The sequence below is a fragment of the Rattus norvegicus genome, chromosome 13 (assembly GCF_036323735.1).
Source record: "Rattus norvegicus strain BN/NHsdMcwi chromosome 13, GRCr8, whole genome shotgun sequence".
In the NCBI taxonomy this organism is placed as follows: Eukaryota; Metazoa; Chordata; class Mammalia; order Rodentia; family Muridae; genus Rattus; species Rattus norvegicus.
Window position 1 is genome coordinate 35,025,160 of NC_086031.1, and position 27,898 is coordinate 35,053,057.

The 27,898-nt window shown below is 43.3% G+C and overlaps 1 protein-coding gene across 8 annotated transcripts; it reads right to left on the minus strand.

Moving 5' to 3' along the window:
* Insig2 (insulin induced gene 2) lies at positions 1-27,778 on the minus strand. 8 transcript variants are annotated; one of them, XM_006249668.5, is made up of 6 exons: positions 27,594-27,778; positions 14,671-15,048; positions 6,874-6,998; positions 2,913-3,079; positions 2,635-2,734; positions 1-1,654 (listed from the first exon to the last, which is right to left on the minus strand). In XM_006249668.5, the coding sequence occupies exons 2-6, from the start codon at positions 14,912-14,914 to the stop codon at positions 1,613-1,615; spliced, it is 678 nt and encodes a 225-aa protein (XP_006249730.1). In that variant the 5' UTR covers positions 14,915-15,048; positions 27,594-27,778; the 3' UTR covers positions 1-1,612. The 8 variants fall into 8 exon arrangements, with proteins under 8 accessions (XP_006249730.1, XP_038946348.1, XP_006249729.1 ...); XM_039090420.2 differs by having other exon boundaries at positions 2,913-3,091; positions 27,594-27,751; XM_006249667.5 differs by lacking the exon at positions 27,594-27,778 and adding an exon at positions 22,471-23,987.
* Positions 27,779-27,898: the final 120 nt, after the last annotated feature.

Sequence of the window (27,898 nt, forward strand, 5' to 3'; positions counted from 1 at the left end):
TGGTGATAATTACATATTTAATACAACTTGCTTTCAACAGCAATTTTCAAAGTAAACATATCATAGACCTTATAACTTATTAAAGATTTTATAGTGTTTACAAATTTGATTCTAAAAATATACCTTATTTGTTCTAAATGAATAACATCTGAAAGACAGAATAATAAATATAGCAGTGCGCTCACCACTACTGCCACTAGGCTTGTGTACACGCATTCTGTATGGACTACTCGTGGGATGTTCACACTCTCCGCCTGAGAACACAGAGCATATTACACTCCAGTGTACAAGACTTCAGTCTGACAGCATTGCTCTACAAGAAAGAAAATTAAAATGTCTACTTGACACTGCAGGGAAGCATGGGCACACGCGCACACAGACACGTGTCTGCATTTTCTCTCACACTCAAACAGAAGCACACGCACACCACAGAAGTCAGAAGAATTTACCCTTGTGTGCCAGACAATTAACAATTTCAGAAATGCAGAGTGAGTGGAGAGTCGGCCGATACACTTAACCCGTAAGTACGTGGCAGGGGTTGTTAATGGGGTGCAAAGTGCGCTCTCCACACTCTCCAAGGACGGACCTTGTAGTACACATCAGCACACACGTTCCAGCATCCTCAGACTGCACTGGTGAAGGTCACAAACTCAGGCCCGCCATAGCTGGCCAGTCACATGGCATGATCCCACCAGTACGGCCTGCTTTCTAGAATCCAACAGGTTTCGGCTGTCACCTTGATCTGCCTGTGTTTCTTACTCATCCATGTGCTGAAGCAGTGAGCTTCAGTAGCAAATGATAGCTAATGTCACTTTGGCTTCTGTAGCAGAGAGAGGACCACACAGTATTCCCAAACATAGTTATCCAGTCAAATCCCCTAATTTTAGTCATTTATACTTTTCCAAATGTAGACTCAAAGCAGGGTGATGCTGATAACCACCCCTGTCCATTACATATTCCCTCTGGAGAAATCTGAAAAGTATTCTTTGGGTCCCTACAGTAGTGCAGGCTTAAAACCATTCTAGGGAAGTTCACTGTTACCATATAGTAAGATTGAAACTCTGAAGCAACAGCAACAGAGACAACACGCATGTGGGTGCTGTGACAGCACAGCTGATTAGAAACAGGAAAAGGCACACCAGCCGCAAGAGGGAACGGCCAGCTACACAGTTGCTTTCTGTTCGCTTTGTTTTTAGCTTTCTTTTTCTCTTTCACTAAACTCTAAATTGTTCAAAGCATTCTTATTCTCTGTGTCAGTAACAGAACAGTTTGGCACATCAACATTGTATGTACAATGTATGGTATGTAAAAAAAAATTTAGAAATTTCATGTACCCATAAACATATCTTTCATGTAGTGCACAGATATCTTACATTTATTGAAATCAAATACCGAAACGTTGGTAACTGATTTACAGAAGCAATCACAGACTGCAAAAACATGTGTGTCACACACACACACACACACACACACACACACACACACACACACACCCCAATCAAGGAAAAACTGTGTCCTCGAAATTTTCCAGTCCAAAGTTCTGTTGGTGCGCCTCTCGCACCCACGGTGCTTTCCCATGGCTTCCACACAACAGCTGAGACTTCTGCCCTCTTCATTCTTGATGAGATTTTTCAGCAATAACTTTACATTCATACTGCAAAAAGGTAAAAAAGTTAACACATTAATCTCTTGTGAATTGCAACTTTCAAACAAATTAAAAACTCTAAAAATGAAAATTTTTAGTATGTATTCAGTTTATTCCTCCAAGAACCAATAGTCACAATGACATTCTGAGAGTCAAAACAACAGTGGAGTCCAGCAAAGGAGAGAAAAATTTCCTCACTGCAAGTCACAACAGCTGGTGTTGTATAATATAATATAATATAATATAATATAATATAATATAATATATATAATGGGCACAGTATGTTTCTTTTATGCTCAGAGATCAGCCAAGGGCAAGCCATGAACTTAGGACAAAGTTGAATTCCAATCATTATTTCAAATAGCTCTATGATTTAACATAAAAATATGTAACAATATAAAGGATCACAATTAAAACAATGTTCTAAAAGAATAGCTACTGAAAGGTATGATATACATTAATTCCCTTTTATTTTTAAAATTGTTCTTTTTCTAGGGGCTGAGGGTGTGGCTCAGTTGCCAAGAAAACCAGGGTTCAATCCCCAGTACCATGTAATCTGGGTGTAGTGGTGCAGCCTACAATCTCAGCACTCGAGAGGTAGAAGCAGGAGGACCAAAAATGCAAGGGCATCCTTGGCTACGTACTGAGCTCAAGGGCAGGTGGCCCACTTGAGACCTAGTCTCAAGACAAACAAAGTTCTTTGTTTATGGAATGGAAAACTGTAAATTAATAAAAACAAAACAACAAAAATCAAGCATCAAATATGGTCAACAAATTATACTGCCCTACCCATAACCTATTTTTCCTTTTCTCTCTAGTTATTCCTCAAGTATTAATATTCCTCAGATTAAATTCATTCTAATGATTTATTTCAATGAAAGTCGAAGAGAGAGTTCAAAGACCACTGTTCTTGCCCATGCTTCTCCTGAGGGACAGCTGCTTTGAGAAGCAGTGACATGCACCTCGCATGTGCGTGGGCCTCGGCTTACCATTGCTAGCTGACGACCAATGTTTCCCATCGTTATGCCTCCAGCAAAAAATATACATGGCAACCAAGAGCGGACATAGAGAAAATCTGGAGATGTGTATCTAGAATAATAGAAATATTTGTTTTAATAACCCAGAGGCAGACCAAGGGCACTCAAGACAAGTGTAACGGAGGTAAGTTGTGTCTGTATATTAAACCCGCTACCCCCATGTGACCCTCAACTCTGAATGTAGTTAGTGCTGATTTACAGAGCAGCCAGGGGACAAGGACAATACTTACTGATAAACACCATTGTAGACTAACAGTTGGGTGACAACGGTTGCTAAGAAAGCAATTCCAACACCAAGGCCAAAACCACTTCTAGATCTGTCAAAAGTCCACCATAGTCCTACTGACAGTGCAGCCAGTGTGAGGGAAAACTGGAAGTTGTTGTCGAAGTCGACTTTCTGAGACCAGTGCTAAGGAGCCATCAGAAACAAGGAAACCAGTGACACCAACAGTTCACTCCTCTAAAATGAGAAAATCTGCTCTTGCTGGACTGTCCTCAACCTTCTAACACAACACACGACATTAGGTATAAATAAAACTATGTCTAAACACCAAATACAGAGAGCATTAATTAACATATCCTACCTTCTTGTAACCTATCTGGAAAGAAAACAGGTGATACACATTCCTAACTGTAAAGTCAGGTGCTCTTTAGAACGTGGCTTTATAGCTAAAGATGTAACCGTGCACCTTGGATAGTGTTGCTAAAAGAATACACCTTTGGAAGGGAGGGAGGGAGGGAAGGAGGGAGGGAGGGAGGGAGGAAGGAAGGAAGGAAGGAAGGAAGGAAGGAAGGAAGGAAGGAAGGAAAAAAGAAAGGAAAAAAGGAAGGAAAAAAGGAAGGAAATAAAATAGAAAATTAAGAAAGGAAGCAAGCAAGAAAGAAAAGAAAATCAGTAATACTTCTCAAAAAGGTTTAGAATTACTTGAAAATCATACAGGAACTTGGAAATAGAAGAGCTGACAGCTATTTAACAGGGTACCACATTGGCTGTGTGATTTACTGACAGACACATTTTATAATAATGCAGTTCAGAACAAGAGTACCAAGGACATAGCATCCCTTTCTATTATGTCAACTGCTCTGGTTTTAATTTGTTGAGGATAAAGCCTTGAAGTGAACATTATCTCCCCCCTGCCAAGCTATTCTGGTGCCTGTGACTTTCTAGCAGGGCACTTTGCTCTGATGATATTTTATTTCTGGCACCCACTTAAGTCTATTCACAAATGTATAGCCCCTTTTACTCAAAAATCTCTGAGTAGAATGGAGCCTTACAAATTCAATTTTCTGATTTTTTCTTCTTGCTAGAGGATTACACTAAGAAAATTAATTCTGAGTGTCATTAAAAGGACATTTTCTATGCCCCAGAGGCTCCACCTTGGCTGACCTGACCAAACTAACTGGCCTTGCCAGTACTTCAGCAACCTCTCCTTTCTCTGCCCATGACGTCACTTCTGATTCCTGATACCCACTTTTCCCCACCATTCCCACATTCTCACTAAAGCATATAAACCCCCTGGTAGCTGAAACCTTGGCATCTGGGACTCTTGTATGCTACTCTCTTAAGATCAGTTTTTAAGCTGGGCACTGTGGTGCATGCCTTTGATCCCAGCACTTTGAGGCAGAGGCAAATGGATCTCTTTGTGTTTGTGGTCATCCTAGTCTACATAGTTCTGGGACAGCCAGGGCTACACAGAGAAACCCTGTCTCAAAAAGCAAGCAAGCAAGCAAACAGATCAGTTCTTGTGAGTGGCTGATTTAGCAAGAAACTAACAGTTCATCTGAGTACGTTTCTCTCTTCTTTTGGCTATCCTTATATGAAAACTTAAAAAAAAAAAAAAGTTCTGAGCACTCATTCCTCTGTGCAAGAGGCATCCACATAAATAGATGATGGGATATAATTCTAATAGGGTCCATCTCTGCTAACTAAATCATTTAGCACAGTAAGGAGGTTTCTAGGGTAAAGAAGTCAAATACATCAATTTCAGCGGCTGTATGTTGTGGTTTTCCAAAAGTCTTAATATGAAAAATGTTTGCTATAAATTTGTAAACATTTTAGGTTTTCCTTAAAGGATAGATGTGACAGCTAAGATTACAATGTTTAAGTAGTTCTCTTAGAAACAAAGCCAAAACCACATTTAAAGTTGTAGAAGGGCTACTTAAACTCCTCTCCTAAAAAGATCAACAGTGCGACTGTGGGGGTGGCCCAGTGGGGAGGCCCCGAGCTAGGATCCTAGCACCCACAGAAGAGCTGGAGGGCAAGGAAGGATGTATGGAGCAGTTGAATAGAAGCTTAATAGCTTATAATCCAATTTAAAAATTAAAGGTAGAGACTGAGTTAGAAGAGAGAAATCCTGCATTTCTGGACAATGCTGACCCCAAGAACCAAGGCTGCCAGTGCCAGGTGTGAGATCGTTCCTCCGGAGCTGTGTCCCTCTTGCATTCCGTTTGGTGACCCTACCACAACTGGCTGGTGATTAGGACCTTACTGCTGAAGATAACACGCATGTTGGTTGGTTGCAAGGTAAATAAAAATCAAACTACAACTCAGTCGGGAGCATCTCCTTGCTGGCGAGCTCTCATAAAGCTGAAGATGTTATACCAGCTACACGGGGAGAAAAGGCATCTTACCAAACTGTGAGCCCTACAACTTACAATACCAACCTGCCAGGCAAGACTTGTGCACAGCCTCAAGTGGCCTCACTATAATGGGGTAACGGGGGACTCTCCGCTTGGATTCCAAACTCAGCTCAAAAGAGGGAATTCAAATCTGGCACTGTAAACCCAGTCAAAAACCCAAGGTTATGGAGGACTTAGGCCCTAGAGTTGACACTAGGTGAGCTAACTGTCACCCTATTTTCTAAATATTTACATTTATGCCCATAGACAGATAAACACTATTCTGCTGCCCCCTTCCTTAACCACAGAAGCCTCTTTTTGCAATGAAATGAACGGGGTGGGGTGTTAAATACAGAAAAGATGGCTGCTCAAAGTGTCAAGAACTAGGGATGACTGAATGCCCGTTCCTACAGACATGTTTTCACTCCCTCTAAGGTTCAAAGGTCGTGAAAAGGATGTAAAGAGCCTAAGGAGAAGGGCAGTAGTTACTGTCCTCTGGACATCGCACCGCTAGTGCAGAAAACATCTCACAGGTATGGCTGCCTACAGGGGACTTATTGATAGTCAATCATGGATGCAGAGAGGCTCTTAGAGGAAGAGAGTCACCCTCTTCAGAAGTGTACCCACGGAGGAGCCCACCAAGATCCAAAGGCTACTTTCACCTACTGCCATACAGGTGATCCTGGAATTCAGTGGATCTCCAAATAAACAAACAAACCGAAAATTAGAGAAAGTCAAGGATGTGGGGAAAGGACTTGTAAAGAGGAGAGATAAGAGGAAAGAAAAAGAGAGCTACAGTGATCAGAGTGTGCTGTATACAAAGTGTATGACAAGAACAAACAATAAAAATTATTAAAAAGACAGACAGACAGATCAGAGGTCAGGCTGAGAGGCTCAACATGAGTGGTAAGAATCTGGATTGCACTGACAGACATTTAGCAAGTTTCTAAACGAAAAGTAAAAAACAGAAGTGTTGAAACAAAACCCCAAAAGAAACGACAAACCACAAACACAACACACTCAGAATGCTGAAGCAGAAGAGTCAAATGTCAAGACCAGTTAGGGTTAGCTAGCATAGTAAGAGCCTATATTATAAAGAAGTGTGTGTGCATGCGTGTGTGTGTGTGTGTGTGTATGTGTGTGTGTGTATGTGTGTGTGTGTGTGTGTGTGTGTGTGTGTGTGTGTGTGTTTGTTGGAGGGGTACTTCTTGGTATTGTCTATAACCAATAAATGACAGTATAACTTCTTTAAAAATAGACTTTTGAAAGAATACCTAAAATAGCAGGGTCCTTACCTGCAAACCCTAAATGAAGAAAAGGGATGAGAAGGTGAGGCTTTGAAAATTCAACTTTCAGATTAAGAAAGTTATGTGTAAGGAGTTTAACAGCCTAAGGAGCAGAGTGTTAACATGGGACTGAAAACCAGCATATCTACCCCCACTCTAAGCTCACACTCGCTACCCTGGTATCTCAGCAATGGGGTCAACACTGTGGTGTGACTGACTGAGAACAACAGAGGTGATGGCAGGAAGGTTGCAGGCTGCCCCGTCATCACATGTTTCAGAAGGATACAGCACTGGCGTGATTTATACCCACGAACACGGCCACGCAGCGCATAACACTGGACCACTCTCTCTTAAATTTATGTGGCTCTCCTAGATGCCTGTCAATGCAGGGGTACAATAGTCCAATCACAGCTGTGAAAAGAATAAAGAAAAAAGTAAGTCATCAGCAATACTGCACTGGCAGCAATTAAGTTACACAAATCACACAGCTGCTTTCTAGATCCTTCAAAAAGGAACACAAGTGACTGACCACCACTGAATCTTTTCACTTACCTTCCAAGGAAACCGACAGTGGCAGCGTACTGCAGAAAGCTGTGAAGAAGCCACAGCACTCTAAAGGCAACACGCCCTGAGGGAGTGACTCACAAGGAACCAGACACTAGTGTAGCTCCCCACAGTACTATAGAGACTCGAAAGCACCAAGTCAGCACAGTGTGTACTCCTCAAGCAAGACAGCACCTAAGTATGCTATAAACACAGCATCTAAAGAGAAGCTAGAGGGTAGGCCGTGAGCTCGCACAACATTGTCCCCTCTACACTAGGCTCCCAAGGTCTGACCACATGCTATGCAGATATGCCCTGCCTGGCCAGCTTCCTGTCTGCACCCAGCACTCTCCTGAAGGCTTTCCAGACCATCCTCTCACAGCACCTCTCTGAAAACAAAAGGCTACCTACAGGTATGTTTCTTTCTACATACAGAAAGAAGGAAGGACATGGGGCACGTGAGAATTACAAATTTGCTAGGTATGGCAGTGCCCACCTTTATTCCCTAGCACTGGAGAAAAAAGCAGGCAGAAATCTGAGTTCAAAGTCAGCTTAGTCTATTTAACATATAGTCAGACCACTGTCTTAAAAATAAATGAAAACTCTACAAATTTACAGATAATATGTAAGTTTGCTGTTAAAAAGTAAGAAGAGGCTATCTCAGTGAACAGCTAGCTCTTGGTTTGAGAATCAACATTCTTGACTACCAAGATATCCATGACTAAGACCTAAACTATTCTGTCTATCCCTAACTTAAATACTTAACAAAGACATGAAATTTATGTGCATATTTTGTGCATGTTTCTGACTGTGTTCACGGAGTCATGTAGAGGCCAAAGAACAAGCTAGGATGTCATTGCTCAACCACCACCCACCTTGTTGTCTGAAACAGGATCTCTCACTCACCTGGAACTCACCGAGTAGGCTTGGTTGGTAGCCCAATAACCAGAGACCCAGCCGCTTCCAGCTCTTCTGTACTGGATCACACACAGGCACCAACCACCATGCCTAGCTTTTTCCTTTCTTCTTTCCCATCCCTTCCCCACTCTCCTTTCCTTTCCTTTGTTTAAATGTGAGTTCTGATGGGTCAAACCAATGTTAACAAGGCAAGCGCTGCACTGACTATCTCCCAAGCCCACAAGAAAACTTATTGATTTGTTAAAGATTATTTGTTAAATTTGTTTCTATATGTGCATGTGTGCCTGCTAGTATGTGCATGTGCATTTGGGGGCCCATGAAGGCTAGAAGACATAGGATCCCGAGAATCAAAGGAGGTGGGAAGCCACTAAACATGGGTACTGGGAAACAAACTCAGGTCAGGTGCTCTAAAAGAACATGAAAACACTCTTAAGTGTTGCACTATCTCTCCACAAAAACACACATCCTTTTAAGTTTTAAATATAAAATTAAAAGGGTAAACAAGCACACTGGAAAGCAATTCGTATTACAAAGCACAGGCCCACAGAGCAAAGGAGCAGCGTAGGAAGAGACAACCCAGCCTCTTCCACCTAGCGAAGAGACTGGAGCTCTGTGTTCTTTACCTCAGCTTGGTGACTATAGCTGGCTCACAGGCCATCCTGAGACCAGTGACAAACCACAGCAACACAGAGATCCAATGGCTGCTGAACTGTAAGTTTCAGGACCTGGGCGACAGCTCAGTTTGTGAAGAGCTTGCCTTGCAAGCCTAAGGAACTGAGTGCAAACCAAAACAAGAAAACCTAAGGTGGACTGTGTCTGAGGAGGGAAAGCCAAGGGCATCCTCAGGCCTCTGCATCCACCCACCAACAGACGCATGTTCACACACAAAGAAAGCCCTCATTATGGTCCTGTTTAAAACACACTACTGAAAAATCCCACTGGTTTAAGTGACAGCATTTCAAATTTCTACATGATTAAAATGACAAGCATGCCTAATAATTGAAACATGTCTAAATGATATTTTTTCCTCAAGGGGTTTCACAAAACAGCTCATTTGTCATTCCCTGATTCTCTGTATAATAAATGCATACACATACATAGATGCAGACCCATATGATGCACATATCTACCTATCCCCTGTCTGCCTGTCATCTACCATCCACCCACCTACTATCTATTATCTACCTATAGATCAATTAATTTATCCTCAACCCCCTGCCATCTTTCTCCTGCTTGCCTGTGCCTGAGTAAAAATTCAACCAGAGGAGGCATTCCAAGTCAATTCTCCTCAGCAGCTGATGCCATTGGTAAAGAATTATCACGTAGAGATGCTGACATGTATGTGCAAAGGTGTAAATAAGTAAAACTGACTACATTTCTAGGCAAGTGAGAGACAACTGAGAAGGGAAAGTGAAAACACAAAGAAGGAATTTAAATGGCCGAGCTGCCAACCTTGGGATTTGCCAATAAAAACCCAAATCTGTTGAGTATGCATGGTGCTCAGCTGCTCAGTGAGAAGGAGAACTTGGGGGAGCTTGTCACTTCCCATTAAATGTCTCTCTTTCTTCCCTTTAAATAAAGGCATGGCAGAGTCTGATAGGAACAAACAGCGCAGTGAGGCTCCGCTGTCTGAGAGCCCAGGGACTATGTCTGGGCTTCCTCCTCTCTCTTTTCACCATTTAAAAAAACAACAAAAAACAAGAGACTTAAAATCACACTGTGTAAAATCATATGCAAATACAATCCTGCTTAATCAGATGGTTCTGATGTAAAATCACATGTCTTCTGATATCTTTAAGTGATTCCCAGTAACAGTCTGCCAAGACTGAAGACAAAAGGAGCTCGTGAAGCACTGGTAGTAAGCCATCACTCTCTCAGGGTGCTGCGCTCAGTGCAGCGAGGCAGGAAAGGAACACAGTTAAATTAGACATCTAGCAACGAGGGGTGCTGCAGAAAGCCACAGTACTCAGCAAGACATACTTCCACGGGGGACTACAACAGAGACAGGTCATGATTTCACTCCAAATACTTAAGCCCCATAATGTATCTGGCTGTTGATATTTCCTGGGGATTTAAAGAGGGCTGAGTTGGTAATGTGCTTGCTGTGTAAGCCCAAGGATCTGCACCTGATCTTCAGAATTTACTTCACATACACACACACACACACACACACACACACACACACACACACACACACACACACACAAGGCATGGAGGTGGAACTTGTAACCCCCTTGCACTGAGAAGCAAAGACAAGCAGCTCCCTGGGGTTTGCTGGCCAGCCAGTCTACCCTACCTGACGAGTGCCATGCCAGTGAAAGACTGTCTCATAACCAAACCACCACACCACCACCACCACCACCACCACCACCACCACCACCACCACCACCACCACCACCACCACCACCACGGTAGATGGCATCAGAGACATAACAGTTGAGCTAGTCCTTTGGCACGAGTGTGCTCACACACACAAACACACATGGGCATAGACATGTACACACAATAAACAAGAGGATGTGTTCCCATGGCACGGAGTCAGACACGACTGAATGCCGGACTAAGTAATGACAGGATACTGAGGGGTTCTTACTCCATTCCTGCCATGAGGAGAGGTAAAGTGTTGGGCTGACCAGAAAATTTCCATACAAGTGACTCTGCAGGCAGGAGCATGGGAACAGCTCTCTTAACAGAGGGTGGCACCTGAAAGGACTAAGGCATATCCAGAAACAAGTAGCATTGCCAGGAAACTGTAAGGTTTGAGCGTGAAGGAAGCTTGGGGTCCAGAAAGAGTCATAGCATTACAAAATGTCACAAGAAGGCTTTAACCCTGAGCATGGAAAACCATGTCACCACATTCTGCATCAGAAACAATTGTTCTTGTATCCCAGAGAATTCAACAGAACATGGGGAAGTGGGCTGGGTCAAAAATCAATGTAGAAAAAAAAATCTCCAAGCCCAGGGGATTGGGGCCAAGATACCATGAGAATGGTGTAAACTCTGTAGGCTCACCTTGGATGGTGGGGACTGGGGAGGACAGAACCTCCCTCTTCAGGAGAGCAGTGAGAACTGTTTAACTAACAGGACCCTTTAAATGACCTTCTCAGGCTTACCTACCTGTGATTTCTGAGGCAACTTCTCTACTTCTTTTACCCACAGTACAGAAATTGTCTTTTGAAGTAATGTTAAACCTCTAGTCCCAGCAGCCAGGAAATGAAAGGATAATCAGAAGTTCAAGGCCAGTCTCGGGGTTGGGGATTTAGCCCAGTGGTAGAGCGCTTGCCTAGCAAGCGCAAGGCCCTGGGTTCGGTCCCCAGCTTTGAAAAAAAAAAAAAAAAAAAGAAAGGAAAAGGCCAGTCTCACCTACACAGTGAGTTGGAGGCCATTATGGGATTAACAAGACAGTAAGAAGAGACCCTTGATAAAGGCTCCTTGGTGACTCTTCAGCTCTGGTGCACTGCATATATAAAGGAGGGAGTCCATGACAACGCCTGCTTAGGTAAGCTTGTTTAGACCCTCCTGATGGAGACACCACACTGTTTGGCTACAAGGCCCAGAGAAGCCAGGCTGGTGTTGACAGGAAAGCTTCCTCCGTGCTGGCTAGCCAGCTGTGAGCCCTGCCCTGCAGTGCCTGGCAATGGTAAGCTATGCCCATGAGTGCGATAGTGGTCTGGATGTTACAGGGATCCCCACAGCAAACACGTGCCTAGAATGCTAATCTGACCAAGAGTGCACACAGGTGAGCTCACAGGCCCCAGGGTGACCCCACTACTATTATGTTGCTAAGTGGACATCCTCTCAAGCTTCCCTGTAAACCTGCACGCTTATGGCCATAGACTAGTGCAGCTGTCACTTCTCATTGGAGAGGTTTCTTTGTGCAGTGAATGGCAATAAACACAAAGAAGAGAGAGTGTCTGTTGTCTGTGGAGTGCTCAGCCACAAATGGGGCATCTATGTCACAGCCCCTCACTCCAAGGCTTAGAACTATCAGAGACGTCGGGGAAGACCTTGGTGAGGCTATCTTTTGGGCATTCCAGGCTGCTGCACTAATGAACTCACAGCAGCTGTGGCCGCCTGCACACGATGAAGCCTGTCAACTGTCCAGCACAGGGCAGGAAGCAGTTTCCGTAGCTGAAGACCCACTGACAGGTAAAAGAGAGAATCAGTTTTCTTTAAGCATGTGGCCCCAAGCAGCTCAGCCACTATCCAATGGACTGTTGTATGGGAAGCACAAATTGTACTTGGACTCTGTGAGATTACAAAAGGGGGATCAAGCGTGAGGATGTGGAGCTGGGATGAGGGAGGGGAGAAGGCAGAGAAGGCAGGAGTAGGAAGTGAATATAATCAAAATGTATTAGCTGGGATAGCTATGGTCGCACAGGTCTTTAATCTTGGCACTCAGGAGGGAAAGGAAGGTGGATCTCTGAAGAGTTTTGGCCAGCCTGGTCTACATTATATGTTCCAGGCTAAAGTTACATAGTGGCCCCTATCCCAAAACAAACAAAAAACAAAATTCCATCCATACATATAAAATTCTCAGTTAATACAAATCTTGTATTTACTTGAATATATACATATACAAATAACATGACAAAACAGGTTTTGTGTGTTTGTGTGTGTGTGTAGTGTGTCTGTTTGTCTGTGTGTCTATGTACGTAATAAACTAACAAAGAAATAGGGGCCATGAAACTGAGAGAGTAAGGAGGGCTAGAGGAAGGATAGAGAAGGAGAAAATCAATCATATTTTAATTTAAAAAATTACAGAAATCCCCAAAAACATCCTCTTACCAAAAGAAAAAAGGAGGAAGAGGAAGAGAAGGATAAAGAGAAGGAAGAGGAGGAAAAGAAGAGAAAAGAAAAGAAAGATGAGAGAAAAGGAGAGTAATCCACAGAAGACTGTGAGACTCCTTAGCAATGACTCAAGACGCCTCGGCTTCCTAGGACCGCCCTTAGGGACAGGTGACTCCTGTTCCTTTACAGTAAAGTGGTGAATCTGGAGACCCTGGTAGGACAGCTACTAGGTCTAAGAACCTAAGTCAGGAGGACTAAGGTCTATCTTGAAGGGGAAAAAAGAACTAGCAGCTACTGGGAAATGTTTTATCTTCTGAGTTTAAGTAAAGGAAAATACAGGTAGATGTGCAGATACAGCAAAGAATAAGCTACAAGCTCTCTTGTCTATCTGGACTGCTTCTTAGAGAACGATAACCCTGGGGAGACCAGGCAGTGATGACTTATCTTAATTTAAGGCCTCTCATAGCTTGACAGGGCTCTCTAAGCCACATGTAATCTGACTGCAACAATATCCATCTGTCCATGTAGCAGGGTTACATCACTGTCCAGTAGGTTTCACAAAATTACTTGAAGATACCCCACAAGTGAACCTCGGCTTTGGACGGACATGCCTGCAACCTCTAGCTCTAGGATGTAGGACAAAGGTACCCCGTGTTGTGTCGTAAGGTATTCATGCACACTAAGCATACACAGTCAGAATTACAATCATCCTCTCCCACATGGCTGTGACTACCTTCTATTACTTGTTATATAACGCAGGGTTGACCCACTGACCTTGGCATTAGGCACAGCTAAAGAGCTGTCCACTACAGCAGCTCAGCATCGTTTGAAGATCAGAACACATCTCACTTGGCCATCAGTGTCCGTTACTGAACACAGTCAAAGTCACTAAGAGGACTATCAGGATTTTAAGCACAGACAGTCTACCCCATTGATGCCTTCGAGTATTTATTATTCTTCTGCTACATTTAAAAATGAGGCAGAAAGGATAAAACCATACACAAAAATCTAGAAATACACCAAGTTTTCAACTTGAATAAAATTATTCTACTTATTAAGTTTGTGTCTGCTTCAAACCCAAAAGTATAGCCCTTATGTCAAAACTTTTAAACAGCAGTGGATATTATCAAAATAATTCAGAATAAGAGGGAGATGAAGTGAGAAAAAGAAAAGATTTTAAATGCTTCATCCCTAGGAGAACGAGAACTGGTGTTATGGGTACATTTTAAAGGTGCAACCATCAGGCACCAGGCACCTACTGGCTGACTCCAAGGACAGCAGAGCAGGCAGGGATAAACCTGGAGGACAGAGAGCAGAGCCACTGCAGCCTGAGGCTGGGATACAAAGGAAGAAGGGCATAGAAAGCCTGGGAATGACAGAAACGCCACTGCCGGGTGATGGGGGACACTACGTGACTGCATGCATACACCAAATACAGCAAACTTCACTCACAGAGGTCCAGGTCCACTGCACTCCATATAATTATATCCTCCATGAGGCAGGTAGAGTACTTCCCACAAAAGCATGAAGACCTCAGTGCAGATCCTCAGCATCTATTAAAGTCACTGTGGTGACACACGTCTGTAATCCCAGTGCTGGAGAAGACAAGACAGGCAGGTGCCTGGAGCTCAATGGCCAGCTAGTCTACCCAGTTAGTGCTATCCAGGTTTAGTGAGAGACTGCCTCGAAAAACAAGTTAGAGATAATTGAGGAAGACGCCAACATGCAGGCACACAAGTGTTCCTGCACACCCACCCACACACAAATACACACTGTTACTTAAGCAGGGCCTTATTCCAACATAAGCAACACAGAAATGCCTTCCACACACCTGAGGCTGTACCGCAGCACGGTGGAACCCACCATGCAGATGAGAAGATGCTGGTGATCACATCTGGTGGGAACAGTGTCACATTTCTCTGAATCTGAAGCAAGTTCAACACTAAAGCCAGGAACACGCCAATGAAGAAGAGCACCACTCCCCGGATCACCACGTTCACGCTCTGGCTGGTGACAGAGGAAATGTAGGGGCCACGCTTTTTAGGCCGAGGTGACTCCGTCTCTCCTTCCGCCATGGTTTCATAAGTTCAGGAGGCCTAAGCCGAGAAATGAAATGAGGCTCCCAGTGGAAAAGGTGAACTGTGGACTGAAGCAGACCAATGTCTCAATGGTACCACATCCTGTCTGAACGTGGAGCCTACCAGAAATCCTACAAGAGATAAAAAGAAAGAATCAGCATGGGGCTGACACATGAGCACAAGTGATCACGCTTCAGTACTAGTTGAGCAGAAACAGAATGAAACAATGAACTTATACTGATTTATTTAAATTATTTACTCAATTAAGAAAATCCTTTAAAGGAGTCTTTATATGCATGTTGTAAAAAAATAAATGTTGCATGTGTATTCACTAGGGCACAACAAGTGACTCAAGAGACCTCAGCCAGAGCTAGAGAGATGGCTCAGCAGTACAAGGTCAAGCAGAGGACCTAGGTTCCCAGCCCCCACAGGACAGCTCACACAATGCCTGTAGTTCCAGTTCTAGTGGAGTCAATGCCATCTTCTGGGCTCTGTGGACACAAGGCATGCATGTGATACATACTCGGAGACAAAACAATCGCAAACATAAAACACACACAAATAAAACTTTAAAAGGAGAGAGTTGTCAACATTAGGGTCTGAGATAAAAGCTCAGCTAGCAAAGTGCTTACAGCACAAGTACAAGGGCCTAAATCTGATCCAAGCACTTACATAAAGAAGCCAGGTGTGCAGTGGTGGAGAGAGGGAGACAGGAGGATCCCTCAGGCTCACTGGCTGGCCTAGGTCTGTCTCAAAACCACAGTGGAAGAAGACTAAAGCAGGTACCCACTGTCTACCTCTGGCATGCACTTGACAAGGTAGAGGAAGCAGAAGAAAAGCACCAAGAGAATGCAGCACAACCCACTGACCACCTTTGAGGGTCAGTCTGGGAGTTCATGCACTCCTCTAACTAAACTGACTGCTGGGGTCCAGGTGGGATCTACCCAACTGCTGTGTGGTCAGTTTAGGGCTCGCTGCAGTGATGTTGGGAGATGAAATCAGGAAGAAAAAGAATCTAACCTAGGGCTGAGGTGGGAGTACATGGGGGTTTGGTACACACTTATAACAATGATCAAGAATTCAAGGTCACCCTCAACTACACAGAAAGCTGGAGGCCAACCTGGGCTATACAACATCTTTCAAAATGGCGGAGACAGACATACCAAAAGAATGTCTTTAGGCTAGTTGGGGGCACTGTCCTGGGAGGGAAGAGACTATGGGATCCCAGACCCTGTGTTCCCTATCTGGTAATTCCATCTGACCCTCTCAGCCACACTCATGCCACCCACTAAGGTCCTCACCAGAGCACAGACGGTGCTAACTAGCCACACCCTTGAATCTCCAGAGTGCTGAATAAACAAACATGTTTTCTTTACAAAGTCAGCCTGCTTTCAGTATTTCCTTGTGGTAACACAAATTAATCAGCTAATGCAGCTGTCCTTGGTGTGTGTTAAAGTAACAAGCCTTTGCATGTACTTTTCCAAGTACCTGACATGGGTGGCTCATTTAACCCTCACAGTATCCCTAAGGATGATGTGGTGGGGCATATCTATCATCCCAGCACATTGTAGGTCTAGGCAGGACTGAGTTCAAGACCAGTCTGGGCTGCACAGTGATACTGTCCCAAAAACTAAAACAATGACACTAAGAATAGCAGCAACTACCCTGAGAGCTAAGTGTATTACCAGTGAAGTAAGCTAAGAGGTCACGTCTATGCACCTAGCAAGCGCATGGCGTGAATCAAACCCATCGAGCTCCCTTGCTCTCAGCATGAAGGTAAGCTTCTAACAAGGACAGGTCCCTGTTCCCAATGCATACTAACAGGTTTGAAATGTGAAAACACCAAGTAGGTGTCTCTTCTGTCATTTAGTTTTGTCTTACCCAACTACACTACACCTACACAACTCCTTCACTTCATCCTGGGAACCTCTGTAAGGCAATACCTAGGGAGTATGGCTTGTGAATCCTGAAACATTTTATGTGAATGAAGTTCATTTTATATGTATATGTGAGTGGGCGAGCTTGCCGCAGTGCACGTGTGGAGGTCAGAGGACAACTAGTGGAAGTCAGTTCTTGTCTTCCACCACGTAGGTCCTGGGGTATCAAACTGTGGTTGCCAGACATAGCTTTCCCCACTGAGCCATCTCACACAGACAGAACCTCTAATAGCTAGCTTGTAATTATGTGTAGAGCTGCTTTATGGGATATAAGCCTTTTATGTCTGTCTTATTCACCATTAGATCTCCACTGTATCTCTCCGTGCAGCAAGCTCCCTGCTTAGCCCACAGGAGTAGTTGATCCACATAGTTGAGGCTGGGTTCACTCTTCTAGGATCAAACTCTCTGGTTCAGCAGTCCTTGGAAAGACAAATCTAGAACCTCATCATTTAAAATACATTGCCTGTAAGCGTCTGCTTTTCAAACTACCTTAAATGTAACTTTTTGAACAAAACTCAAAGTCTAAACTTCAGAACAATACTTATATGTGGTCCATAGTCATATGGGCCCAGCGAGATGGCTCAGTAGGTAAAGGGACTTGCCACCAAGGCTGATGACTTGAGTTCGATTCTTAGGACCCATACGGTGACAGAAAGAAATCAGCTCCTGCATGCTGTCCTGTGAGCTCTACACAATATTGTAGCATGTGCATGCCCACATGTGTCAGTACACACATAGACACATAGATACAAAGAATAAATAAGAAACTTTGAAAGAAATAGCTATTACAAAATATGAAAACCCATAATTTTCAATACCATTAATGAATACTTAAACAATAGGCTTTTCTTTTTTAAAACAGGGTTTCACAAGCTGGTCAAGGTTGGTCTTAAATTTCAGATCCTCCCATCTCCACCAACCCCTTCTAAATGTACCCCCTACTCCTGGAGCTGAGATAATACGTGCTACCAAATCTGTTTGCGCAGGGCTGAGAACCAAACCTGGGATTTGATTTTTACTCACTGAACCATATCCCAGCCCTGTGGAATGAAAATATATACTACTTCAGTGTGAAAAGATGCTTTAAAGTATAAAATATCAACAAGCAAACAAACAAAATACCTCAAATGGCTTCCTTACACACTGCATGAGACCAACCGCAGACCCTGCTTCCTTGACTCTATGTAGGCACAGCTACCTTACCCCTCCACAGAGCACGAGTAAGAGTCAAGAAACCACTGTTCTGTTTGTGCATTTTTCCAAAGCAGAACAGCAACATATACCTTCAGTTCAATAGTATTTTTAGACGGATAAATACCTTTAATTACCTAGTCTCATCTATCTCCAGAGTTAACTGATCAGAGTCTGTCAGAGAAGCCTTGGCACTTAGGTCGCAGATCCCTTGCTGACTGGAAACTGTTCTGAGCATGACATATTATTTAGCATCCCTGGCTCCTGCCCACTAAATGCAGGCCTCCCCCACTTGTGATGCCCAAAATTGTACCCACAGGGTTCCAAACGCCCTGGGGGAGGCTCTGTCCTCCAATGGAGCTGCTGACTGCTACAGACTCCTTTTCTCATTCTGCTGGTCTACTGAAGACAGTTTGGGCTGTTTACTTGTGTGTTCTCCCACTGCTGTTTATCTGACCTTTCCTGGCAGCTCTTCTTTAGTTTCCCACTTCACCCCCTCGAGTTTCCTTTAAAAATAACACAGCATTTGTTTCATGTTTATTTGAAGCAGAACCAAAAGACTAAGTGTGGTTAAATCATAGCACAATGATATATAATTACCAGGGACAAAAATAAAGCCTACAATGCTTCACATCAATGTCCTAAAATTTTAGTACTGGAAGGGAGCCAGGAGACCATCTATTCCAGGCTGTATTTGAGCTTCATGCAAGGAAAAACAAAAATGTGTATGTGTGCATATTTTTTTTTCAGAGTTCACACATGTACTTAAACATTTCCAATATCCAAAGTCAACAATGGGCCATCACAACAGATGAGGTGCCGTGGCCCAAACCTGCTGAGTAGGGGCACCCCCGAATTCTATGTCAGATTGGGCTATGTAGTAAATTTCAAAGCAGCCTGGGCTACTGGGGCCCTGTCAGAAAAACAAAACAAAAAGGAAGAGGAGAATGTGAAGGAGGAGAAGGAAGAAGGGAGAGAAGGAGGGAGGGACTGATAGACAGGCAGACAGACAGACAGGCAGACACAGGATGGCCCAATCAATCTAACGGTACTTTCACTCACTTTAATAGTGTCGCACACAGTCTGCAGAAGAATTAACAAGATCAGGAAAGAAAATTACTATAGTGTGCAGAGTGGAACAGGGATACAGTCCCAGCACGTGAGAGGTGGAGGCAGGAAGATCTGGAATTCAAGGCTGTCTTCAGCTACACAGTAAGTTCAAAGCTAGTCAAGAATACACGAGACGCTGACTGAAAAAACAAAACAAAACAAAAAACCAAAAAACAAACACCAGAAAACTAGATCTGGGGAGGGAGAAGTCATTTCTGGGTCCTCTTACCACATGTATAGTAACATGGTTGGTCAAACACATAGGAAATTCCAGAAGTACTTACTACCTCCTAGACAACAGTGAAGTTCCTTTTAAAAGAAAACCATGTTTAATGGGCTGGGGAGACAGCTCAGAGAGTAAAGGAGCTTGCTATACAAGGCTGACAGCCTGAGTCAGATCCCAGAATCCCAAGGTGCAAAGAATCAACTTCTCAAAGTTGTCCTCTGGCTTCCACATGTGTGCTGTCTCAGGCAACCCCTCTCCCACATACACACTGATGATAGGTCATAGTAAATAAAGAATTTTTAAATAAAGTTTAAAAGGCACATTTATAATATCAGTATTAACCAGGAGGATAGGATACCTTAGAGGCTCTGGGAATAAACAGAGCATAATTTATTTTAAAGTCCCTTTTGCTATTAACATTTTCTTAAAACAAATAGAGCTATATTTTTAAGTATTATTCTTATATCTAAAAGAAATTAGGCTCTCCAAAGCTTTTAATCTTATTGAAAAATTTAGATCATAAAAAAAGCATAATACCTAAATGGCTCCTAACGAGTCAATGGCGATAAATAGGCTAATACGCCCTTTTCTTTTTCCAAACTGGATTTCACTTATGCAGCCAAGGCTGGCCTCAAATCTCTTAATTCTCCTTCCTTGTTCTCCAGAGGGAAAGGATGACAGATTTGAGCCACCAAACCTGGCTTAACTTTCCAAGATGGCCAAGTTGTTACCAGGCAGCCATGTCTGGACCAACTACTTTGCCTCCATGAACAGTTCCTTCCACCTTAGGTATTGTACAGCAAACTGTTTTTAAGGTCCTCGTGAACTATTAACTGCAAAACAATGCTTTCTACAATTTAAGGGAAAACTTCACAAGAGGACATGCAGTATTCTACCTTGAACCCTGATCCACAGTTGCCATAAAGTGCCTTAATGAACACAAAAGAACAGTTTGCATAGTTTAGCTAGATCAGTACAAATTATCAAAGCTGGAAAAATACTACCCACTGTGACTTAACACTAATGGATTCATACCATTACTTTTAGACAGAAAAGAGGCCTAAGTAGATTACAAGTAAATCAAAGTTTATGTTGACCATCAAAATAATACTAACAGGTAATAAGCATTTGAAAAAAATACAAAAATGAAATATAATTAACTTAAGAACTAGTTGGAATTTAGGCTGGCTTGCTTGCTTTCTCTCTTTCTTTCTTCCTTTCTTTCTTTCTTTCTTTCTTTCTTTCTTTCTTTCTTTCTTTCTTTCTTTCTTTCTTTCTTCTAAGTCTGGCCTCAAACTCAATATACAGTCAAGGATGACCTTGAACTTATGATTCTCCTGCCTCAAGCATTGTGATTTCCATCATGCATCACCACACCTGGTTTAAATCTAGTAACTTAAGAACCATGTGGTTGCAAGCAAACAAGGTTATTCATTTTTCAATGATTAGTGGTCACATTGGTAAGTTTGCATTCTCAGATGAATCTCTCTTCAGAGACTGGGTCAAATACATCCCCAAATTACTACCGCCCTCCTTTTTTCAACACATGCTGTGCTCATTAGAATGGCATTCAGAAAACAGAAAACGCGTCAGCACTAAAAAAGCACAATTCAACGACATGGTTTAACCCTCCTTAAATAAAAGCACATAGATATGACTCTCAAAAGGTGCATTAGAACTCTAGGAAGAACAAGTGCATTTCCTCGATATACTGATGCTCTTTTCTCTCTACATTAAAACCCAAACACAGAAAAGATTAAGCAACCAATAGTCACACAGCTTACAGCTTTAAACAGAAAGCTTGGTCCTTAAGAAATGTTACTCTACTGTCTGGTGATAATTTTCTAGAAACAATGAAAACACTGTTTTTACTGAACTGCACATTATCTTTTCCCTTTTCAGTGGCTCTGTCTAAAACACAATTATCAGTTTAAAAAGCATCAAATTTCCCCAAATACAAACGATTCACAGATTGGTCATTTCATAAGAGAAGACAGCTGAGTATTATGACAACAATAATATCACTGGTTACAAATCCAGAAAAGAAGTTGGAAGAAGAGAACATCAGGCATTGTTTTTCCCTGCAGGTCATTAATAGGGGACACCCCTTTATTCATTTTCATTCACTGGTTCACCATCAGGGCCAAATCCCAAAGCTAGGAGTGGGGTTGGAGCCACGTATGGAAGCGGTTTTCTTTCTTTTTTTATTATTATTATTATTTTTTTTTAGCAGACAGAACTGGAGACTGTCTTTCATTGTCGTGGTCAGCTTCCCTGCAACACCGAAACTAGCTAGTTTCAGTGTCCCAACTGCCGACTCAATTTGCTCTTTCTCCAAGAATTTCCTCATCAACCATACAAAACAGCAAATATTTCAGGGTATATATTTCACCCAACTACATAGCTAATACCACCCGAGAACAACTTTCCACTTAAGTCCCTAACCCTATTCTCAGCAAAGCACTGTTTTTCCTTTACCAGACAGTTCATCCTCACGGAATGACGCTAAAACCACAACCACGATCACCAACTGACTTCTAGGCCCTAGCAACAGCTCTTTGGCTGCACACTGATATATATCTAAAAGGTATTCACTTCCGACCCAAAATCCCTACTCTTCAACTCAGGAGTCCTCTTATTTTGGTAGATTCTAAACTTACTACGGTTATGTACCTAATTTCGATCCATCTCCCATACAAGCCTGAGTCTTTCTCCCAGACTACAAGACACTCGAGTCCTGTCAGGTGTACGCTAGACAGCTGGCTCATCTCTGTCCCCAAACAGACCTCCAGGGTCGCCCTTTCCGCCGTCCTCCAGTCTTCTTCCACTATGACAGTCTTCCACTGTCCAGGGACCTCGGCATCCCGTAAAGCCTGTCCCACTCTGGGCCTGCTGCTGTTTTCTCCCAGATCTCGCTGACCTCTCTCCAGGTAAGCTGGGACCCCTAGCCCAGCAGGCCCCACCTGCGGGTCCTGGATCCCCCAACACCTCCTACGAGGAATATTCAGCCTTCAACGTTAAAGCATAAACAGCTCCTCTTCCCGAAAGCCACCGACATCCTCGAGGCGTCCCTCTCCAAATAAGCTCACCTGAGCTCTGCCGGGAGACCCCCAGTTCACCCCCGCCTCCGCCATCTTCAGGGACCGGCCCCCAAACCTACTCCCCTCCCACAGCTCCGCCTGAACCGAACTGCGCCTGCGCGGCCGGGGCGCTACTGGCTGACGGTCGGGGCAGAGGAGCTTCCGGTTGCCGCTGAGCGCACCGCCTCCGCTCTACGGAGTCGGGGCAAAAGGACTTCCGGTGTTCGGGAAACTCCGGGCTGGAAGGAGGCGGGGACCTTGTGGAGGATGAGAGGCTGCGAAATCAGCTGTTGTTGGTGGCCTCGGTAGTCAAGGGTTCTGACGGGTGCCCTGACTCTGTGGGTGGAGTGAGGGAATCGTGCGCGCACGCACGCACGCACACGCAGCCTGAGACTCCTGCAATTGCGAGCCCGAAGATGGGCTCTGCAGTTCTCACCTGGAATTTCTTCCCGCTTTGGAATCTGCCTTATTATCCTTTCTGAATACAGATTAAAGGCAGCTCTTTTCATCAACCAGGCTCTCGAGAGATTTGCATCAAAGAACAAGCACCACAAAACCTTATCACCTCTTAACTGTCAAAAATCTGCTTTTAATTAAACCGCTTCCTTCTTTAGACAGGGTCACACTATGTAGCCCTAGTTGATCTACAACTACCGGGATAGACCAGGCAGACCTCACTGAGAGCTACTTGCCTCTGCTTCCTCAGTGCTGGGATCAAAGGTGTGCGTCACCACGCCCAGCTAACCCTTCCTTTTAGAACAGGAACCAATAATTAAAAAGTGGATATAGTGCGCTTTGAAGATAGTGCGGATGAACTGTTATTTTGTATGGAAAAATGGTACAGAGAAGTCTTGTTTTCTTTCTTCCTTGAAAATTTTAAGGACTTAGAAGTTCGAGTGGAAAGGGGAGGACGAATCTGGATGATGTGTCGAGAAAGTAGGGAGTAAGTATGAAAATACAGTGTATGAAGACCTCGGGACTAATTTTTTAAAGAAAAATTTTGTACATGTATACAATGTATTTTTATTATATTCCTTGACCACTGCTACATTTCTCTACAGGGCTGCTTTTAAAGACCAATACCAAAGTTTGTCTCAATTACCTCCTCTTACTGTGTTGTTCCATGTATATCATCTTTTGGAGGGCTTAGCCAAAAATGTATTATAGATGCAATCTGATTACAGTGGTCTTAAGGAGAGTTTCGTAGGAAATATGGACCTAAAGTAACTGCTCTAATTTAGCAAGAGAATGTCATTTGGTTAAATGCCTTTGTTTTCTTTTACTTTGAACTAACAAAACAATCAGAAGCATTTTTAACGGTTTTTCACCATTTTATCAACACGTTTATTTCTTAAAAATAAGAGAAGCTGAACTTGGACCAGAAGTCTCGACATGTACTAGTCTCGGCATGGTTTTTTTCCTCTGGTTCTTAACTTTAATTCCTGCAGGGTTTTATGCATAATAATTGAAGGCCTGGGCTAATTAGATGGCACAAATGAAGAATTTTATAAGGAAAAATAAAAAAATACACTCGGGGTGGCTAATTGTCTTTGTGAACTTGGCAAGATTAAGAACACCTCTAGGTGTATGTCTGGGAAGATGTTTCTAGAAAAGTTTCAGGAAAGAAGGAAGAAGCATGTGGATGTGGGCAGCCCCATTGGGGTCTCAAGGTGAATAAAAAAGAAGCAGCTCACTGAGCACCACTCCTCTCGGTTTCCTGTTACTTCCCTGCCTATGCAGTGTGACTTTATGATCACCAACACCGGTCACCACCATGCTCACACTCGTGGCCATGCCTTTCCTATGTCCTTCCTTAATGGGAGCCAAAAGAAGCGCATCCTCCCTCAAATCCGTTTGCCAAGCATTTGTTTTTCACAGCAACATTAAAATCCAAAACAAACTGATGTCAGAGTATGACTTAAGAGGGCGGTGAGATCATATTTACTTTGGACTACTTTGAAGTTGGTTCTGTTCCACCGGAATGCTGGGGAAGTCTTTTTGAAACCTTATTTGTGTCTCAGCACTGACTCCATATGTGAAATCAGGTCCAGTTGGTCCTGCTTTTCTAGGTTTTTCTTTTTATAGATATTAAGTGAAATAGTGAATCAGGGGATTTTTAAAAGTCCTTTTAACTGATAGAAATATCAGTGATTTGATAGTTCTGCTGCTACCCCACCCCAATAATATTTACTGTTTGATCTTTCAGTGAAACAGACTGTTGGGCAACTTAGAATAAACATTGTAGAAGGGGCTCGAGACCCCGTATGTACAACAATGCCAAGCAACCAGAGCTTCCAGGGACTAAGCCACTACCTAAAGACTATACATGGACTGACCCTGGACTCTGACCTCATAGGTAGCAATGAATATCCTAGTAAAAGCACCAGTGGAAGGGGAAGCCCTGGGTCCTGCTAAGACTGAACCCCCAGTGAACTAGACTGATGGGGGGAGGGCGGCAATGGGGGGAGGGTTGGGAGGGGAATACCCATAAGGAAGGGGAGGGGGGAGGGGGATGTTTGCCCGGAAACCGGGAAAGGGAATAACACTCGAAATGTATATAAGAAATACTCAAGTTAATAAAAAAATTAAAAAAAAATGTACCTGCAAAAAAAAAAAAAAAAGAATAAACATTGTAGCTAAATATAAGCAAACCCCCACAGACGTCACTGGACTGCTTTTACTTCTGTAAAAACTTCATTTGCTTCATTTACTTCTGTAAAGCAAGCAAAGCGGAAGGAAACTTTGCTTCTTTGATATTATAGGATGAATCATTTACGATTCATTCATCTCTTCTGCAACTCGACCTTAACACTAACGGGAATTATTGTCTGTGGGCCGATACTTCAGTAAGCCCCATTCTGAGAACCCAGCACTTAGAAATCTTACCCAAATTCAAAGCATCCAGACATTAAAACCAAAGAATGTGGCAGGTTTTTCTATTCAGTAACTGGAACCCCAAATACTAGAAACCATCTTAACTTACTTTTTTTTTTTGGTAGTTTTTTTGTTTGTCTGAGGTCATATTTAAGTCAAGATCTCACTGTGTATCCAGGGCTGACCTGAAACTATGTAGACCAGGCTGGTCTTGAACTTGTAGAGCCTCTGCCTCCTAAGTGCTGGGGTCACATGGTGAAACTCGGAGATTTTCTTTAGCCCTGTTTTAACGTGAAATACTGCTTTTGTTTGGTTATGGCCTCTCTAATGCCTGGTTTATGGAAATCTGCCCTAATATGGGGATATCAACTGCTGTACCTTTAAGAGGTAGGCGGAGCCAAATAAACAGCCATTATGCACAGTGGACTCTACTCTATTGAATGGGGTAGATAATGGATTCATTATCAGAGAGCAGGTTGTTATAAAAAGAGCATGCCTCCTTCCTTTTGGCAAGCTCCTGCCCTCTTACACATGTCCCCTCTCTACTGTCTACTGTGTTGCCTCATAGGTAGAAGACCTTCCCCAGGCTCAAGCAGCCTGGCCAAGTGTCTTAGACTTTGATCTTCCAAAACTGTGAGCATAAACATCTTCTCTATAAAAAGGACCTGGTCCCAGATATTTTATTATAGCAAGCAAAACAAAGCAGATCAACACTGATACATATAGTTAAGGGGGCCTAAAGAGAAAATTTGCCTCTTTGAGATCATCATAGGATGAATCATTTCTTAGTTCACTCATCCCTTCTACAACTGTAAACTGAGCAGCTAACAGACATCAGACACTGGGCCTTAGGAAGAAGTCCATGGATAAATTCCTCTTTCCTTTTTGCTGCTTGCAGTCTAGCGAGAGACCCACAATGAATGGGTAAATTGATACGCAATGGCAATGTTAGGTATGTCTCTTGTCGCAGCGACTAAATACCTGACAGGAAATGGCTTGAGGGGAAAGGAGTTTTATTTTAGGTCATGTAAGAAAGGCTGCCATCTGTCGTGGTGGGGAAGACAAGAGGACAGGAGCAATGAGTCTGCTGATCATACTGGAAAATGGACAGGGAATATGATTTAACTATAAAGCCTCAAGGTTCAGCCCAGTGATCAACTTTCTGAGGCAGGGCTTTACTGCCTGAATATCACCAGCAGCTGGAAACAGTGTCCAAACACATGGGCCTGGGGGGAGATACTGCATATTCAAACCACAAGTGCTAAAAAGGTGTACCTTGAATGAACAGAGGTACTTGGAGACTAAATGTGATTTCAAGTCAGATCGAAAACTGTGGAGGGCAGGCTGAAGAACAACTGTGAAGATACGATAGCTGGAAACTCAGTATGTTCCCCGAGCTGGCAGAAAGGCAGAGTCTCCAGAATGGGTGGAGAGAAGAAGGGAGGAGGATAATAATCAGAGACGGAAAAGCTACAACTGAAGGCTGTATATTAGCATCATCATTAGCCCTGTATTGTGTGTCAGGGTACTGTGTGTGTGTGTGTGTGTGTGTGTGTGTGTGTGTGTGTGTGTGTAGCCAAGAAGTGATACTTGATGTCTTCCTCATTTTCACCCCATCTTATTTTTTAAGACAAGGTCTCTCAACCCAAAGCTTATGAACTTGGCTCTCCTGGATGACCAGCAAGCCCCAGGGATCCTCCTGTTTGTGTCTCCTCAGCACTGGAAGTCCAGGAACATGCCACCGTCCCCAGGTTTTATATGGTTGATTCATCCTCTGTACCATGGCAAACACTGTGTTATTGAACCATCTCCGTAGCCCTTAAATGCACTCTTATACCATGCATATAAACCCTTTGAATTAGACACTTGAGTAGTTCTCAACCCTAGCTGTAAATTAGAACCACCTGTAAATTTATTAAAGTAATAATGTGTCTTGCACATGACATCTTTCTAGGTCTCAATGTGTACTCTCTACATAGTCTAGTTTAATTGGGCTGAAGGACAGACTTGGGCCTTTTCAAAAAGTTCTTGTAGAATCCTAATATACCATTAAAGAAACCCTAATGCAGACAGAATTCAGAAGCACTGTCTAGCATCATTTGGCAATAAAATGGAAGAGAAGGCAGAAACTCAACACACATCTGTTCAATTTCAATGCCTGTGTTCTTAGCCACTCTGTACATCCCTGTCAACAATTGTATAGAGTAAGCAGTTAGGAACTCACCGAGACACAGATATAAATGAGACAGAGCACTTACCTTCAACACATCCGTCTAGGGGAGCAGAGGTGTCAGTAAAGCAAGCCAGTCGAGCTCACATAAACAGACACAAGCTGATGGAGACCTGCCATCGAGATAAGACACGTCCTGTTTTAATCTAAGTTGGTGTGGAAGGTGACCAATGGCAGGGCATGGAGGAAGGCAAGATTGCAGGTGTCAGCTAGGAGATGGTGCAAGCATTTACTGAGGCAATGGTAGAGGTCACAGAATTGGCAGAGCCAACTGACCCCTGGTGTGAAAGGGACGGAAAGAACTGAGTGGAAGTGCCTTCCAAGTCCTGAGCC

Excerpts from the sequence above, each read along its gene's own strand:
- Insig2 (XM_039090420.2), bottom strand. The coding sequence starts at position 14,914 with ATGGCGGAAGGAGAGACGGAGTCACCTCGGCCTAAAAAGCGTGGCCCC. Across the intron at positions 6,999-14,670 it reads GTGCTGCGGTACAGCCTCAG|CTGTGATTGGACTATTGTAC; the intron begins GTGTGTGGAAGG and ends TTCTTTTCACAG. Across the intron at positions 1,655-2,634 it reads TTGGTCGTCAGCTAGCAATG|TATGAATGTAAAGTTATTGC; the intron begins GTAAGCCGAGGC and ends ACCTTTTTGCAG.